This window comes from Pongo pygmaeus, chromosome 19 (genome assembly GCF_028885625.2).
Source record: "Pongo pygmaeus isolate AG05252 chromosome 19, NHGRI_mPonPyg2-v2.0_pri, whole genome shotgun sequence".
Taxonomy (NCBI): domain Eukaryota; kingdom Metazoa; phylum Chordata; class Mammalia; order Primates; family Hominidae; genus Pongo; species Pongo pygmaeus.
This window is the reverse complement of record NC_072392.2, coordinates 61,853,197-61,872,215: the sequence shown is the minus strand read 5'-3', so window position 1 is coordinate 61,872,215 and position 19,019 is coordinate 61,853,197. Positions and strand designations below refer to the sequence as shown.

At 37.8% G+C, this 19,019-nt stretch overlaps 1 protein-coding gene and 1 long non-coding RNA gene across 5 annotated transcripts in view; one reads left to right on the top strand and one right to left on the bottom strand.

The window, feature by feature from the left end:
• Positions 1–17,498, top strand: part of DGKE (diacylglycerol kinase epsilon) — a 33,546-nt gene extending 16,048 nt beyond the window's left edge. For 2 of the 4 annotated variants that reach the window (XM_054460189.2, XM_054460188.2), the window contains exons 8-12: positions 5,460–5,573; positions 7,528–7,599; positions 10,730–10,857; positions 11,082–11,193; positions 11,552–17,498. In XM_054460189.2, the coding sequence (XP_054316164.1) occupies positions 5,460–5,573; positions 7,528–7,599; positions 10,730–10,857; positions 11,082–11,193; positions 11,552–11,731 (606 nt within the window). In that variant the 3' untranslated portion in view covers positions 11,732–17,498. Of the gene's footprint in view, positions 1–5,459; positions 5,574–7,527; positions 7,600–10,729; positions 10,858–11,081; positions 11,194–11,551 lie in introns of those variants that run through there. The other 2 variants (XR_010124622.1, XM_063656049.1) reach the window with 2 other exon arrangements.
• LOC134738704 (uncharacterized) overlaps positions 3,259–19,019 on the bottom strand; it is a 32,235-nt gene continuing 16,474 nt past the window's right edge. Inside the window, exons 2-3 of the long non-coding RNA XR_010124623.1 lie at positions 9,352–9,469; positions 3,259–4,075 (exon numbers count right to left, since the gene is read on the bottom strand). This is a non-coding gene — a long non-coding RNA (uncharacterized LOC134738704). The remainder of the gene's footprint in view (positions 4,076–9,351; positions 9,470–19,019) is intronic.

Genomic DNA, 19,019 nt, shown 5'->3' with positions numbered 1-19,019 from the left:
TCTTCAGAAGCCAAAACTAGGAAGGTTTGCATATTGAAAAAAGCTCAAAAGTGCCTACACTGCAGAAAACCAAGAAAGAAACCAGTTTATTGAGCAGAACCAAGCAAAGGCTTAGGAATTCAAGTCACCACATCACTCAGCAGTAGTATAGAGTGGGTCTGAAAATAGAAGGAGTGAGCAAAAGAAGCTGTTTGTCCCCTAGATCACTTCCCCTTTCCCCAGCTTCACGTGGTCATTTACTACCCTCCTCAACTCAGGTAGTAGATTGGAGGTTTACTCTGGAAAGTTTAGAGAGACTCTAGCCAGCTAACACCATACTGAAAACAGATTTAGTGCAAAGTGAGATCACTGGCCCTTTTCATCCACTCAACTTCAAGAATAGTGGCAGAGAGGATTTCTCTCTGGGGAAGCTAACTTGCCCAAGGAAAAAATTAACAGGTACCAATATTTGAGTGTCCCCTAGCAAAAGGACCAGATTTTTGCACTGTAGTCCTATAATGAAGCTTATACCCTAGCAAGACCTGCTTTTGGATGCAAAGTTCACAGTTTGCCTTTTATGCCTTACTCTTAAAACATGAATGTATACAGCCAAGGATTGGAGGCACAAACAAACATTTAAGGAAAGCCTCTGCCATGAGAGAGCCCCAAAGAAAGAAGAAGAAAGAATTGTAGGAAACACAGTCCAGGAAGCTGAAGGAAGTCAGGGAGTGGGACTAATGTTCTCAGAGAAAAATGAAAATATTAATAGAACAGAGTTCTATAAAAGGAACATTCAGAAACACATACCTCAAAAAAGGCTCTTATAAACTAAAATTCAGTATCAAATTGGAAAGTACAATTGAAGACACCACTCAGAAAATACAACAAAAAGCAAAGGAGCTGGACATGGGGGCACACGCCTGTAGTCCCAGCAACTCAGGAGGCTGAGGCAGGAAGATTGCTTGAGCCCAAGAGTTCAAGGCTGCAGTGAGCTATCATCATGCCACTGCACTCCAGCCTGGGTGACAGAATGCAGATGAGACCCCATCTCTAAAAAAGAAAAAGAATACAGTAAGTAACATTTAAAATTTAAAAATCACAAATTGGCCAGGCACGGTGGTTCACGCCTATAATCCCAGCTCTCTGGGAGGCTGAGGCGGGCGGATCACCTGAGGTCAGGAGTTTGAGACCAGTCTGGCCAACATGGTGAAACCCCGTCTCTACTAAAAATACAAAAATTAGCCGGGTGTGGTCGTGGGTGCCTGTAATCTCAGCTACTCGGGAGGCTGAGGCAGGAGAATTCCTTGAACCCGGGAGGCAGAGGGTGAAGTGAGCCAAGATCACGCCACTGTACTCTAGCCTGGGCAACAGAGCAAGACTATGTCTCAAAAAAAAAAAAAAAAATCAAGAAGTAATGATCTGATTATGTTATTTAGAAATATAGAGATAAATACCAGAAGAAAGAACTATGGAAAGAGCTCTGGGAGCAGGAATTATAAATGAGGAGGAGTAGACAGAAAACTGCAGTGTTTCCTTTGAAGCCTTGTAGAACTATATAGCTTATTAAAGTGGATTGCTTTGATTTATTTTTTTAAAAAATTGAACGTAAAAAAATAAAGTATTGAGAGATCCTTTAAAATGGTTCCTGTGTTCAGAAGTATTTGTCAGTTATCATAGTGCCTGAAATGCCAACATTAAAGATGTATTTCTCTTTTTGATAGTAGCCAATCTAATAGGTATGAGGTGATAGCTCATTGTGGTTTTCATTTGCAGTTCTCTGATGATTAGAAATATTCAGCATTTTTTCATATGCAGGTTGAATATCCCTTATCCAAAAAAATGGGACCGGAAGTATTTCAGATTTCTAATTTTTTTGGATTTTGGAATATGTGCAGAATATGTACCCCTTGAGCATTTCTAATCTGAAAAGCTGAAATCCAAAATGCTCCCATGAGCATTTCCTCTGAGTGTCATGTCAGTGTTCAAAAAGTTTGAGATTTGGGGACATTTCAGATTTCAGATGTTCATATTAGGGATGCTGAACCTGTATCTGTTGGCCATTTTTATGTCTTTTGAGAAATGTCTCTTCAAGTCCTTTGCCCATTTTTTAATAAGATTATTGGTTGTTATTGAGTAACTTGAGTTCCTTCTACATTTTGGAGATTAGTTCCTTATCGAGTGTATAATTTACAGAGATTTTCTCCCAAGTTGTGGGTTGCCTCTTCACTCTAGTGTTTTCCTTTGCTGTGTAGAATCTTTTTAGTGTGATGCAATCCCTTTTGTCTATTTTTACTTTTGTTGCCTATGCTTGTGAGATCATATCAAACAAATATCAAACAAATAACTGCCCAGGCCAATGTTGTGAAGCTTTTTCCTTACATTTTCCTTTAGTACTTTTATAGTTTCAGGTTGTACATTTAAGTCTTTAATCCATTTTGAGTTGATTCTTTATAATGGGTGAAATAAGGGTTGATTTTCATTGTTCTGCATGTGGATATCCAGCTTTCCCAGTACCATTTATTGATGAGACTCTCCTTTCCCTATTGTATATTCTTGGCACCTTTGTCAGAAATCAATTGGCCGTAGATATGTGTATTTATTTTGGGCTTTCCTATCCTATTTCATTGGTGAGTAATAACAAATGTTGGCAAGGATGTGGAAAAGAGAGAATCCTTATACACTATTGGTATTGCAAATTAGTACAACCATTTTGGGAAACAATATGGAGGTTTCTCAAAAAACTAAAACTAGAATTACCATATGTTCCAGCAATCCCATTTATAGATATATACCCAAAGGAATTGAAATCAGTATATCAAACAGATGTCCATGCTGCCATGTTCATTGCAGCATTATGTACAATAGCCAAGATGCAGAAATAACCTAAGTGCCCATCAGTGAATGAATGGTTTTTTAAAATATGCCATATATACACAATGGAAAACTATTCAGACTTAAAAAAAAAAAAAAAACAGGAAAATCTGTCATTCTCAGCAACATAGCTGAACCTAGAGGACATTATTTTAAATAAATAAACCAGGCACAGAGAGACAAATATTGTATGATGCCACTTATACGTGGAATCTAAAAAATCAAACTCAAAGTCGAGAGTAGAATAATGGTTACCAGAGGCTGTAGAGAGTAGGAGAGTAGATGGAGAAAGGGGAGACACTGGTTAATAGGTACAAAGTTTTAGTTAGGAAGAATAAGTTCTGCTGTTGCACAGCTTGGTGACTATAGTTAATAATAATGTATATTTTCAAATTGCTAAAAGAGAGGTTTTTTGTTTTTTTGGTTTTTTTTGTTTTCTTGTGTTTTTTTTGAGATGGGGTCTCATTTGCCCATGCAGTGGCGTGATTACGGCTCACTGCAGCCTAGACCTCTAGGGCTCAAGTGATCTTCCCACCTTAGCCTCATTAGTAACTGGGACTACAGGCACATGCCACCACACCCGGCCAATTTTATTTTTATTATTTTCAATAGAGAGAAGATTTTTCTATGTTGCCCGGGCTGGTCTCAAACTCCTGGGCTCAAGCAGTCCACACCCCTCAGCTTCCCAAAGTGCTGGGATTACAAATGTGAACCACTGTGCTCAGCCTAAAAGAGAGGATTTTAGATGTTCTCACCACAAATAAATGATAAACATTTGAGGTGATGGATATGCAAAAAAAAAAAATGATGTATTTCTCATTCATACCAGGATGTATTACTGTTCAGTAATAAAGCAGAGCTGAATATTTAAAAATATTTATCAGAGATCATTCCTCCAAAGAAAGATGGACAAAGTTTCACACACACCAGTTAGATGATTCAAATAAGAAGATATGTCCTTCAGCCGTTTGCTGTCAAGAAATAAGATATGTCATTAAAAATAAATATACTACAATCAAGTAGGGTCTGCTTACCTCTATAGAAGAACATCCAAACAATCAAATACAAGAAGGAACTTCATTTCTCTATACATTCATGCAAGTATTTTGTGCCCATCTGGTGCCAGGCACTGTCGTAGGTGCTGGAGTTTCAGTGATGAAGGCCTTGCCCTTATGAAGCTTATATTGCCCCACTCTTAGTTTCTGAATAAAGGACACCTAGGAAACTAGAAAAAAAAAATTCAGTTAAAAAATAAAGGCAAATTAATGAACATTGACATATTTTATTTAAAATAAGGTGTTTATGGGGTTTTTTTTTAAAAAAAAGAACAACTAGGATTGAAAATTATATTTTGGCAGTGAAGGGACAGACATTTAGTTCCATAAGAGATGAATGGGAAAAGGATGAAAAGAACAAGTGACCAAATTTAGACTTAACCATCAAAAGGAGGAAGAGCGTCTTTGATTTGAAGGAGAAAGGTGCACTTGAGTAAAGTCAGAATTTTTAGATGGCAGAAAGAGAGCGTGAGAATTCATACCTTTCATACCTGAGGATCTCACTTTTTTCAGTGAGGCAAGAATCAAGATCATCTGAACATAACAAAGGCAAGGGAGCTGGTTATCAGGGACTTGAAGAGAGTTGTAAATTTTGAAATAAACCACTAGGGAATACAGGAAAGGAGACATCTAAAGGGTTACTGTGTCCTATTAGCGATTGTGTCCAGCCATCCTTAGAAATAACTTTGTAACAGGATCATAATTATAAGATTCTTATCAGCAATGTGGAAATAGAGCAGAGAAAACAGTTTGATTTAGAGAAGATTAACAAGGCTGGCCGGGTGCAGTAGCTCATGCCTGTAATCCCAGCACTTTGGGAGGCAGAGGCGGACGAATCACGAGGTCAGGAGCTCGAGACCAGCCTGGCCAACATGGTGAAACCCCATCTCTACTAAAAATACAAAAAAATTAGCCGGGCATGGTGGCAGGCGCCTGTAATCCCAGCTACTCTGAGTCAGGAGAATCGCTTGAACCTGGGAGGCAGAGGTTGCAGAGAGCCGAGATCGCGCCACTGCATTCCAGCCCGGGCGACAGTCCGAGACTCCATCTCAAAAAAAAAAGGCTAAATTGAGAAGAGGTCAAGGGAGTGTTGGAACGAAGGATGGTGTTGAGTACAGTCATTGAAATGATTGACCTCAGAATCCAGGCCGCGTTGGGAAGTAAGATAAATTAAGGTGAGACCAGTAGCCTGGGTTGGGACTAATAGAAGCTGAGAGCTTGGAGGCTGTGATAAATGTAAAGAACAAATGTAATGGGAACACAGGTATGAAAAGCCTGGAAGCATCAAGTAGAGCCATTCTAGTAGATGGTGAGGTCCGAGGTGTAGCATATAAAACAGAAATGGAAGATGAGATTCACATCTGTAGTTATCAGCCTTAAATGGAAGCTTTATTTCTGGTAACTTCACCGGACAGTATAAAATAGCCATGTGAAAAGTAAATGCAGAAAGCATCTCCGTTTTCAAAAGAACACAAAGACTAAGATTGACATTTAATTATGGCTCAGGCTTAGGTGGAACCATAGTCTGTTGCTTATTCTTACCCTTTCTCACAGGAATTCACAATGAACAACTATTTTTCTGTTGGACCTGATGCTCTCATGGCTCTCAATTTTCATGCTCATCGTGAGAAGGCACCATCTCTGTTTTCTAGCAGAATTCTTAATAAGGTGTGTTGGATAAAATAACATTTCCTGCTTATCACCGAAGGTACAGTAAAAATCAATAGTTCAATTATATTTAGCACTCTTAGATTCAGATTTAACTAACTTACAGAAATATTTACCTGCTGTCTTTTGTGTAGGGTTGTCAAATTAGATCTTTTTTTTTAATTAGATCTTTAAATGTACTTTATCAGGCCAGGCACAGTGGCTCACGCCTGTAATCCTAGCACTTTGGGAGGCAGAGGCAGGTGGATCACTTGAGGTCAGGAGTTCAAGACCAGCCTGGCCAACATGGTGAAACCCTGTCTCTACTAAAAATACAAATTTAGCCGGGCATGGTGGCAGGTGTCTGTAATCCCAGCCACTTGGGAGGCTGAGGTAGGAGAATCTCTTGAAACCAGGAGGCAAAGGTTGCAGTGAGCTGAGATCATACCACTGCACTCCAACTTGGGCAACAGAATGAAACTCCATCTCAAAAAACAAAACAACTTTATCAAAGTATTATATAACTCTAACAAATTTTTTAAATTCAAATTTGGGATATTTTATAGCATATTTTGCTTAGATGGCAACTAAATGGAATATATGATAGTTTATCTTAAATGGCAGCTAAAATTGGAAGGAAATTTTAGGCAGAATAAATTTTTGGTGAAGTCATTAATGGAAAAGTAGATTTCATTGGTTTGAAAAACCTCCAAAAGGCAGATGAGATAAAAGAGCAGCCTGTTAGCCACAGCTTTGAACTGAGGTCATCTCTGATTTCTAGTATAGTTGATTCCGTTGATGGAGTTTCGCTTAGGAATTTTTTTAATAACGTTTGGTGATTAACCAACAGGATATCAAAAATAAATGCATAGCAATTGTATTCCTGGTTCTGTTTTACAAATATTTCAAATTTTGAAATAGTTCCCTTTTATTAATATAGTTACTAAGGTAATACGTATTACTATTTATACAATTGATAATTTACTCAGTCCTTACATCAACCTTTTTGTATTCATAAGTGATTAGAAAATGTTTGTTAGATTAATACGCATTACTATTCTTAAGTAATCGGAAGTACTAGGAAAAAGTGGAATTTTCTAATTCGAATATTTTTCTTTATAAAATACAACTTTTTTGATAAATTTGGGAGAAAACACCATTTAGAAAAAAATCACTTCTAGGCTGGGCGTGGTGGCTCACGCCTGTAATCCCAGCACTTTGAGAGGCCAAGGTGGGTAGATCACGAGGTCAGGAGATCGAGACCATCCTGGCCAACATGGTGAAACCCCATCTCTACTAAAAATACAAAAATTAGCCGGATGTGGTGGTGCACGCCTGTAGTCCCAGCTACTTGAGAGACTGAGGCAGGAGAATCGCTTGAACCCAGGAGGCGGAGGTTGCAGTGGGCCGAGATCGCGCAGCTGCGCTCCAGCCTGGTGACAGAGCGACACTCCATCTCAAAAAAAAAAAAGAAAAAGAAAAAATCACTTCTATCCCACATTTCCCCTGAGAAAGAGGATAATTAAACTTAAATGGAATGGCCTGTATTGTCATCTTCCAAAAAAGAAGGATGAGTAACATTTCATGTACTGTACCACAGTTCACCTAGAACTTTTAAACTATTAATAGCCTAAGAGAATAAAATGTAAAATACAAATGATGCCAAAAGTATCTGTAATATGTAAAAGGCATTTTTATTTTTACATTGTGTTTTAATTATAGATTTCCATTGCTGCTCCTAGTGGATTCCAATTTTACCCTTTAAAATTACTAGAATGGAGGTGTTGGATAGGGCCAGAGGTTGCACACCAAAAGTGTCCCCTTTGGTTGCCCTTCTTTTCATCAGCATCTAGTCTACCGTAAGGAAAATGTGTGCTTCAACATTCTTAAAGGGAGCTGTGATACAGCGTATTTTTTCTTATTATTTACAGGGTTAGATTGTTTTAATATTATATTTTCTGTCCATTTTTCATAGGCGGTTTACTTATTCTATGGAACCAAAGATTGTTTAGTGCAGGAATGTAAAGATTTGAATAAAAAAGTTGAGGTAAGCTATTAACACTTTTTATTTTTTAAAGTTTTAGGTGGTCTCTGGATTATGAAGACTTTTTAAACAGAAATGCTAAACTTTGTTAATATATTTTGCCAGCATACATAGAGTATTTATTTGTGTGCCAGGCACTTTGCTACATGCTTTATACACATTGTCCCTCTAAATTCTCTCCACAATTCTACAAGGCATGTATTATATATTCATATTATGCAGAAAAGAAAACTATTTTAAATGAAGTAATTTGCCCAAATTCTCTCATTTAATGCCCAAATGCACATGTAATCAAGATGTGAACCCAGGTTTATGTAAATCCAGTCTGTTTAACTATTAGGGTGAGTGGCCTCCATTCATACATGATAAATAATTTACAGTTATCTAATTCAGTGCCTGACTCAACATAAAGACACAGAGGAAGTTTAAATGGAAAGTTTAATTTGGATTATTTTTGTCGGGTATCTCTCTTACATACCAAAATAAAAATGTATAAATACCAAAAAAAAAAATAGCCAGGCGTGGTGGCGGGCGCCTGTAGTCCCAGCTACTTGGAAGGCTGAGGCAGGAGAATGGCATGGACCCGGCAGGCGGAGCTTGCAGTGAGCTGAGGTTGCACCACTGCACTCCAGCCTGGGTGACAGAGCAAGACTCCGTCTCAAAAAAAATTAATAAATAAAAAATAATAAAAATGTATAAATAGTAAAAATAGAATATTAATGATTGCTTATTGCAACAGCATCTCTGACATCATGATATGGCAGTCTTTTTTTTTTTTTTTTTTTTGAGATGGAGTCTCACTCTGTCATCCAGGCTGGAGTGCAGTGGTGCGATCTCTGCTCACTGCAAGCTCTGCCTCCCTGGTTCACACCATTCTGCCTCAGCCTCCCGAGTAGCTGGGATTACAGGCGTCCGCCACTACGCCCGGCTAATTTTTTGTATTTTTAGTAGAGACGGGGTTTCACGTGTTAGCCAGGATGGTCTCGATCTCCTGACCTCGTGATCCACCCGACTCGGCCTCCCAAAGTGCTGGGATTACAGGCATAAGCCACCGCGCCCAGCCAGATATGGCAGTCTTATATGTATTCCTTGCTTGATTCCAAAAAGAATCTGTAATGGTTAATAGCAACAACAAAGACATTAATTCAGAGAAACCTAGAACTGATAAAATAAATAAAAAGAGACCATAAACAGCTTGGGAAAAGAGACAGTGAGCAGGGAGTAAGGAGACTGATTATACATTAGTCAAGGAAAAATGTTGCCGTTAGGCATAATGTTTAGCTCAAAGTCTCTGAGCTGTCATGGCGTAGAAGTAAGCAAGATTTTCTGTTAAAAAGAGTGTTATGTTACTTTATCATATTTTATTTTTCCTAGGCTTTGAGAGTATTGGTAGAGTAAAGCATACAAGCATATAAAATAAAGACCTTTATTTTATTGTCTGACATTTTATTTATATAAAAATACAAATTATTTTTAATTATACAGAAATAAAATAAATTTTATTTATACACCTGTAAAATAGTCATTGTCCTCGATACTGGAGGTAAACAGTGATAAATCCCTTGCTCTACATTTACAGTCTAGGGTGAAGAAAGATATTTAAACCAGTCCGGGCACAGTGGCTCATGCCTGTAATCCCAGCACTTTGGGAGGCCAAGGTGGGAGGATTGCTTGAGGCAAGGAGACTAGCCTGGGCAACATAGTGAGATTCCACTTTTATAAAAAATAAAAATAGCTGAGCATAGTGGCACGTACCTGTGGTCCTAGCTGCTCAGGAGGCTGAGGCAGGAGGATCACTTGAACCCAGCAGGCAGAGGCTACAGTAAGCCATGATTGTACCACTGCACACCAGCCTGGGTGACAGATTGAGACCCTGTCTCCAAGAAAAAACCAAAAAGATATTTAAATCACATTGCAATGCAGTATGAGAAGTTATATAAGAAAAGCATGTGGTCTTACAGGAATAAATAACTGCAATACGTAACCTAGGAGCTACAGAGACTAGGGAAAGTGGCAGTATAAGCAAGTCTTTCTGGAAGAAGTGACAAGCTGGAATCTGAAAATAAGTAAGAGTTAGCTAAGAGAAGGAGGAGGGGAAGATTGCTGTAGGCTAAAAACAGCATCTGCAAAAGACCCAGAGGCACACATGGCATATTTGAGTGAGTTCAGGCTGGAGCATAGCTTTCAGGAAGGAAAGTGACAAAAGCTGAGGCTAGAGAGATGGACAGTCGTCAAATCACAGAGTGTCATATTTGCCTGGTATTGGAGCTTGCATTTCATCATGGGCATTGAAGGGTTGAAGTGAAGCCATTGAAGGGTTGTAATTAGAGGATGACATATTTGTATTTTTTAAGTGTCGATCCAACTGCTCTGTGAGGGATGCATAAGAAAGTAAAGCTAGAGGCAGATAGGCCAGATAGGAACATTTTAGGGAATAAATGGTGAAGAGAGAGAAAGACATAGAAATAGCATCAGCTGTTTTTAGTGATTAAGGGGATGTGGAGGGTAAAAAGTCAAAGAAATCAAAGATAACTGCCAGGTTTCTGGCTTAAACAGCTGGGTTGGGAGTGAGTTAACCTACTTACCAGGAAAGAGTAAGTAAGAGTTAGCTAAGAGACGGAGGAGGGGGAGATTGTTACTCTTTCCTGATAAGTACATTGGGGAACAGGGAACAAATTGCAGAAAAGTTGCTTGATCAATTTTTTACATAAGAGTTTTTGGTGCCAGTCCATGGACGTGTTTTATAGGCAGTGGATAGATGGATCTGGTGCAGTTTACTTTCCTGAGAAGGAACATCCAGGGAAGTAGAGTCTGTGGTTCCCAGGAAGCAAAGGGAAAGAAGATTTTAGGAAAAGAGGAAGGGGGTCAGCAAGTGTCAGGTGCTACTGAAACAGCAAGTTAGATAAGGCCTGAAAAAATCACAGGGCTCAACAAAAAGAACATTATTGATGATGTTGATAGAAGCAGTTCTACTGAAGAGATAGAAAAGGGCAGATGAAAGGCCCTGAGTGAGAGGTAGGGAGCATCTTCCACACGTGCATCTCTCATATATAAGCACATTTATGAAAATAGATGTGAATTCTAAATGGATGTGTGTACCCTGTAGTCACTATCTATTTGTACTTCTTTAAAGCTAGAACTGGATGGTGAGCGAGTAGCACTGCCCAGCTTGGAAGGTATTATAGTTCTGAACATCGGATACTGGGGCGGTGGCTGCAGACTATGGGAAGGGATGGGGGACGAGACTTACCCTCTAGCCAGGTATGTACATTTGTGGTCTGTTTTTTTATGTCACTATTTTATTTAAAGCAATCTCTTGTTTATAGTCTTTAACATTTTTCCTCAAATTTTCTTTTTTGTGTATCTCATTAGTTATAAATATTTTTTAAGTTGATGGTCCAACTCTGTTAAAAAGTAATTGCTCTAGCATAACTGATTTTATTTTATTGCATCATATAATCCATATTTTCTTTTTCCAATTTTAGGCATGACGATGGTCTACTGGAAGTCGTTGGAGTATATGGGTCTTTCCACTGTGCTCAGATTCAAGTAAAACTGGCTAATCCGTTTCGAATAGGACAGGCACATACAGTGAGGGTAGGTGAAATATAGCTGTAACAGGCTAATTTGTCCCAATCCAATTCTGAGCTGTTGATATGTAAAATATACATGCTATACCTTTCTTTAAACAGTGGTTTATGGCTCATGCAGCTGGTCACTGTACACTAGGGGCTAGAGTGGGATGAGGAAGAAACAGAAACATGGCTCAAGATCCTGAGATAAAACGTTCACTTGAAAAAAGAATTCCTTAATCAATGAATAAAAACATATTCAGATTAATATTTTCTAAAAATGAAATGCATAGGGTTAAGGGATTGTGGATGGTATTATTAAGGAAGACCTTTCTAAATTTTGGGGGACTGACTTTTAAACATTATTTGTTCCCTAATATCAGCTGATTTTGAAGTGCTCCATGATGCCAATGCAGGTGGATGGGGAGCCTTGGGCCCAAGGGCCCTGCACTGTCACCATAACTCACAAGACACATGCAATGATGTTATATTTCTCTGGAGAACAAACAGATGATGACATCTCTAGTACTTCGGATCAAGAAGATATAAAGGAGACTGAATAGATGGATGAGGGAGTGAAAACTTTGCATAGAATCCTCACGCAAGTAGATACATGTTCATCCAAAAGTATTAATAGAAATTCTCTATCAGCTATTCAGTCTTAATTTCACTAGTAGTATAATGGGTATACTTTTTTGTAAATAGCATCCCCAAACCTGCCAGCCTTCAGTTATTTACAAATGTTTGTTCTTTTTTCAGCAAAATACTTCAAATGAATAGTATTAACTTACGAAAAGTCACAAAAACTTACATGAGAGTGAAAATTTGTTATGACTGTTTTGAGAGTGGGACTCACTCTGAAGTATGTGCTGTCTCATTTCTTATTTTTGAACCATGCATATGACGGACACACAATGGATGGACACATTGTATCTCCAACAAGGTGTGGGTGGAAAGACCAAATTAACCTGCTTTTTTGAAAGGAAATGATTACTGTCAAACCAGCATGGTTAATTGTGGGCATCCTCCTGCAGCATGCCTCTTAAGATTTTCTACAGCCCAAACCAAGTGTATATTTTAGGAACTTATTCAGACACGTAAATGTTGTTTAATTCTGTAGGTAACCATTTGAGCTGAAATTCAGGATCTTTTTTATAACACCAGTGTAGCCAAAAGAGAAACAGATAATTGAATTGGTAAGAAATAAGATTCAGAGCACTTGGGATTGTAAGTTATAGGTTCTGAGCTGAACAGTTTATCAGCCACTCTTTTTATTAAAAGACAGTGTCAACATTTCAAAAAATGTGCTTAAATGGTGAGATTAATTGCTTAGGAAAAGCTCAAGGCTGACTGATAAGTTTTAAAAATTTGGTGGTCTTGTAGTATTTTGAAATACAGTAGTCTTTTAACAGAATTTCCCCTTAGAGAGGTAAGTGGACAGAAATCTTTGCTAAAATGTTTATATCATATTTATTTTAAAATGAGAGAGATATATTTTTAAATTATTTATTATTTACCTTGTGGTATGGTACCTGTGTTTAGTGTTTACGTTCTGTAGCTTTATTTATTAAGTTAAATTGATCACATAAATTCTGCTAGTCACAATCAGATAGAAATTTAGTCTATTAATTAAAATTCTAATTTAATTCTCCTGACAGAAATCTAGATATTCTTATTCTTCACAAATCTTCCTCATTGTATTGAAAAATGAAGGAGGGCATGGAAAGCACTAGGGAATTACTTTTGGATAACTGAAAGCTTTGTTTCATTGTTTTATTTGCCCCTCAATTGCCACAAACTTACTGAAGGGCTAGTTTCATGGTTCCCATTAAAGGGTACTTGTTCGCTGCTGTTGACCAGCCCAAGAGTCATGACCCACAGGTAGGCTGACCCAGTGGGCATCCAGCCTGGTGTTTTTCTGACACATGGCCCATTTGTAGGCTTTGTGGTCTTTAATGACATTAATCTCTGAAAGATCAGAATGTATCCCCCAAAATACCATTAGCTGTCTTTGAGGGTCTGTTATGAATCTGTCATCCGTGAATTGCCATAAACCTAAGTTTGCCTCACCTAAGGCCCAGACCATGTTTTCAAAGAGCAACTTTGTAATGTATACAGTAGTCAGTACATTTTATGAAATACTTTATTTTGCTAAATTAACCTCTTCCAGATCTCCTCGGGTGATCTTAAATTCTAGTCTTGAGAAACTTTGTGAGCAGATCTGTTTTCAGCTTATTTATATACTTTTCATGGTAGGTAACCATGGCATTGAGGATGGCAGAGTTTTGTTGTTGTTTTTTTTTTAATGGGCCAATCATGTTCTGAGTATTATGAAGTTTATCCTTTCATTCATGATCAAAATTGTTAAAGACATCACATTTTGTAAATACACTGTTAAATCCACTTTGCTGTAGGTTGTAGTTTACCTGTTATATAATTCGTAGTGCTAATTGTAGTAGAAGCAAATCAGTTTAGGATGTTGGAATTAAAATAATCACAATAACTAATACAGTTTTTTAATTGTGAAAACTACAATTAAAAATTATAGTTTTAATACCAACCATAATATTACATTATATTTGGAACAGGCTTATGTAAAATGCCCTCATTTATCTAAATAAGTTGATTTTTTGGTTATCGTAATCTAGTAAGGTTTTTGCATCACTACTGATCTGTCATGAAGTTTTTCTGCTGGCTTATTCACTTATTTAGACTTCATTTAGGGAAGCTATTTCAGAATACCATATCATAAAACGTATCATTATCTTGTTTTTGCAAAATTCACTTACTTTTTTGGGCACATTTACCCAGCATTTCAAATAAGTGTATAGGCATGTGCCTTGTTTAAATAAGTACAATTTATAAGACTTCATGTTTGCAAGTTACATATTAGGGTAGTGATTGTTTATATTACCAGGGATTCTACACTTTACCAAAAAAATTGCCGTAAGATTTTCCTGTTCCATTTTAAATTGTCTTGATATTTAAAAAAATAACTTCTACATTCTCAGGAAGAAATACATGAAGGAAATCATATCTCCATGTCTGTTTCCAGATTTCTCTCATCTTTTTACTATCCCAATACATTCCTAATTCCTATAAACGTAGTGGCTTAAATACTGAATACCTGGCAGCTCTTAAAGATCTCGTCGGCAGGTGATGATGATTTTCAGTGTTTTCTCATGTTTAATAGAAATCAGACTGACTTGTGTTTTAAAATACAAGTTGTCTACTAGTAAAGTTACATGATTTAAGTGTGTTTTAGGTTTTCTGCAACAATTAGCTGTGAACCCCTAATGTAGCTAATGTTTATACAAATTTTATAATCAAAATTATTGATTTTTATTTTTTTAGAGTATGTCAAAAACATATAGTGTTTGCTTTGTGAAATACATTTGCTTAGAGTTATAAAGTATACTGTGACTCAGAAATTGTAAAGTCAATTTGCGTTGTAAAAATGAATACTACCGGCATGTCAAAAGAAAAATAATTTGCATTTGTAATATAAAGTAAAATTGTATTTAATATATTTATTGAATTTTAAATTTGCACTAACTTGAAAACTTTAAAGGTTATACTAATTTAAAGATTAATATGGACCCAAATACATAATTTGGCCAAAAAAGTCATTAGAATGGGTAATGGCTTTGTGTGGTTTTCCTTCAAAATGATAATATTGAAGCAAGAACCAGTGTTTTATATTGATAATGTTTTTTACTATTTCTACCCAGTTGAGGACAGTGGAATATAAGTAGATATATTTAAAATATCTAGATATTTAAAAAGAAAGAAAAGGTTGTTTATCCCAATCTGAATTCATTCTCAGCAACAAGACAGAAAAGGGTTTGGGTTTTGCTTTTAAACCGTATCCCCCTGTCTTTTTCAGTTTTTCCCTTGAAGCCTTTCTCTTGTTCCTCAGAGTACGCGCTGCAGGCTATCTGCAGCATCAGAATGCCTGGGCAGGCTGTTGAAAGTATGGATTCCTGAGCCCAACCCTTAACTTAATGATTCCCTGTCTCTGGAGATGCAACATAGAAATCTCTGTTTTTATTAACAAGTGCCTCAGGCGATTCTTAAGCATACTGAAATTTGAAAGCTTCTGGTCTGAACCTCATGTATTCACCTAGGGCTTTTGCTAGGTGGGATACCATGCCGAAAAATTGAATTAATTGTATGTTCTTAAAATTGTTTTTCTTCTACTCCACTGTCCTCTTCCCTCAAAATCACTTTTCTAAAAGAACTCTATGAAAAACTTATTTGTATCATACCCAAATAGATATATTTGTCTGAACTCCGTTACATAAAAATTGATATGATTCATATGTGGAATCAGTTTTTGGACTGTGACCCATGCAGTGTTGGGGGACAAGGAGTTGCTTCAGGAGTTAGTGCAGTGCGCCTCCAAGGGGCAGTGAGCCATGGAGGCTCCTGCCTTCTCACTGCAATCAATGCAGCCACACTTGTGTATACTGAGTGCTGCTTCAGATCTCAGTAGATAAAATAATTCCACATTTAAAATGATTCTGCTATTTTTTATAAAGAGTTTGAAAGCCAATACTATAATGACTTTCTCACCTAATTGATTTTCTACTAATTTTTACATATTCAGAAACTTCATGTTTTTTTGGTGGACAGAATATTTTGGAGGTCTCCATCGCTGCTTAGAATGTGGCCACTTGGCTGTTTCACAGTTTTTAAAGCTATTTTATTGAATAGTAAAGCAGTGAACTTAGCCTTTGTTCTTTGTGTTTCTAATTTAAGTATATAGTCTATTTAATTTTAGATATGTAAATACACATCAATACATATATATTTACCCATGTTGCCCTGTGTAGTCAGTGCATGAGGCTTGCATAGCCCAAAAAGGTACATTCCAGGGTTCTGGGGAAAGAATTTTAAAATGCCATCCTCTAATACAGACGTTTATAAAACTTAAATGAAATGATTGAGCTTAACCATCTGCAAGAATGTCTGCAGAAAATAAATCACCTAGAAACTATAAATAGAAATGTCCTGCTGAGGCTGGGCACCTGTAATCCCAGCACTTGTGGGGGCTAAAGCAGGCGTATCACCTGAGGTCAGGAGTTTGAGACAAGCCTGGTCAACATGGTAAAATGCCGTCTCTACTAAAAATACAAAAAAAATTAGCCAGGCACAGTGGCACATGCCTTTAATCCCAGCTAATCAGGAGGCTGAGGCAGGAGAATTGCTTGAACCCAGGCGACAGAGCTTGCAGTGAGCCGAGATCACACCACTCTGCACTCCAGCCTGGGCAACAGAGCAAGACCATCTCAAAAAAAAAAAAAGGCGGGTCACGCCTGTAATCCCAGCACTTTGGGAGGCTGAGGCAGGCGGATCACGAGGTCAGGAGACTGAGACTATCCTGGCTAACACGGTGACACCCCGTCTCTACTAAAAATCCAAAAATTTAGCCAGGCGTGGTGGCGGGCGCCTGTAGTCCCAGCTACTTGGGAGGCTGAGGCAGGAGAATGGTGTGAACCCGGGAGGCGGAGCTTGCAGCAAGCCGAGATAGCGCCATTGCAGTCCGGCCTGGGCCAAAGAGTGAGACTCCGTCTCAAAAAAAAAAAAAAAAATGTGTTGCTGGTATCAGATACCAGACCAAGAACACTTCAGTCTGTCTAAGGATGCCCTGAGCTACCTCACTGTTAAAGGACGACATCAACACAGAATGCACTAAACAGGAAATAAGCTGTAATCTAGAGAATTTCCATTATGTGTTACTTTTTGGTGACTAACATGGAATGTTGAAAAGGAAGAGCTGGAAAGCTCAGTTGTTTTCCTTGTTCCTCTGACATTGTCCAGGCAAGAGGGCATCCTGATCAGATGAGTAGATTTGGCTGAGAAAAACGCTAGAGTAAGGCAGGCACTTTGTGGAGTTGGATGATGATGGCTCATAAAAACGTTTGTTCTCAATCCAGTTCAGGGCTCTGCCAGCAGTCTTTCAGATTTGAACTGCTTAAACAAACCCTACAGATAAATTGGCACTCTGATTTGTAATTCTGTTTGTACAAGTTTAGAGCAGCCTAGCTCGAGTCCTCAACCCCAGTCCTCTTAGAAGTGAACTGATTGCACTGGATCCCTAAACCCACAATGTTGGGGACACATGTGATGACTCCACTTGCGCAGCCAACTGGCCTCTTGCACTTTCCCCTCCCCACCACTTGTAACTACCACTTAAATACCCTGTGTTAATTGCTTTTGTTGTGTTGGGTCTGTATTTTTGTGGTCAGTGCCTGCAGGCAGAAATGTGAAAGCATTTGGTATGTTGAAGATACTTGCTTGTTTTTTAATAAAATTAAAAGTGCAGCACTTAAGTATGATACTGTGTAGTTTTTTGACACAACCATGAGATACAATAAGCAGCTTTGACTTAGTGTCCCAAAAAATGGTTCTTGGTCTACAGCAGGGTAAACATATATGTGGCAAGTTCTGAATCACATACTTTTAGACAGAAAGAATAAAAAATTCATATCGCATGGCTTTTGTAGCCTAAGAGCACAGAATCATACACATGTGTTAGGAGAAACATTCATTCTCACGCATATAAACTGGCTCCTGGCAGAGTAGAGCAAAGTGGGATTAAATAGGTGAATTCACCTTATTTTCAGTTGGTAGAGTATGGAAAAATGTATCATTTATTTGAAATACCTGAATGGAAACCCAGCCTCCACTACTGTAACTTAACACTGGGCAGTTACTTGTTCTTCCTGAGCCTCAAATTTTCTTTCTCTGTAAGAATGGGAATTAATGCCCACCTACGGGTTGCAAGTGCTTACAGGAGCTAGGCAAGCAATGAAGGTAAGAGTTGTAGAGACTTCGGTAAACTGGAGCACATGATTCCTGGGAAGCAGGCCTAGTGTAAACAGAATTTATTTTTCTAGAAAAGATAGAAGTTTAGAGTATATGAAATCTAATTTTTAAGTATTGGTTGGCAACTAATTGACTGTCGTCTACCATAAGGTTATATGATAATTATTAGGGCAGGAGAGTGAATGCATCTTAATATGCGTGGCAGAACTGTGTGTTTCCTTCCATCTGGATTTTCATAAAGCTTTCTGATTTATCAGTAATGATCTGAAAAACATATTGTGGCATGTAACATCTTTTATTCATTTTATTAGGTATTAGAGGAAGAATATTCTGTAGTCCTGCTTTATTCTGCCATCTTTACCTGGAAATCCATTTTTATAAAATTTTTGTAATAAAAATTCACTTGATCACTTGCCTGCTTTCTTTTAAACAGTGCCAAGCGTAATGCCCCTTGATAATTTACATATATGTGAACGTGGCTGTGATAGCTGCTGACGTTCACATATAGGCCATCTTACATTGTAATGATTCCATGTTTGGACTTAAACAGCTTCACACATTGTACAGTTAGGTGTCACATGCTTTTATTTTTTATTTTATAATCTGTATTTCTGTGAGGTAGATATTATTGGCTCCATGTTATACATTGATAGCCCAGAGCTAGAGATTGAACCCAGGCCATCCTCCCCACTGCCTTTCATCATCAACACAACCACCAACACCAGTATTTTAAAAGTGTTAAATATTGGCAGACGTGTCATTGTTCTGAGCACTGGAACTAGGGCGTATGCGGCTGTCTGAGGAATTCCCTGTACAAGGAAGCATCATATACCAAAAAATTACTCATGGAAGGAGTTTGGAGATGATGAGCTAAAAGTATTACACATGGACTATTGTAAAAGAAAAAAAAAAGCAAGCACAATAAAATTTTAGAATGTACTTAAGAAGCAATTCGTGACTTGGGAAACCCCAAACCCGATGAGGATTTAGTGTTTCAATGACACAACATCAGAGGCAAGT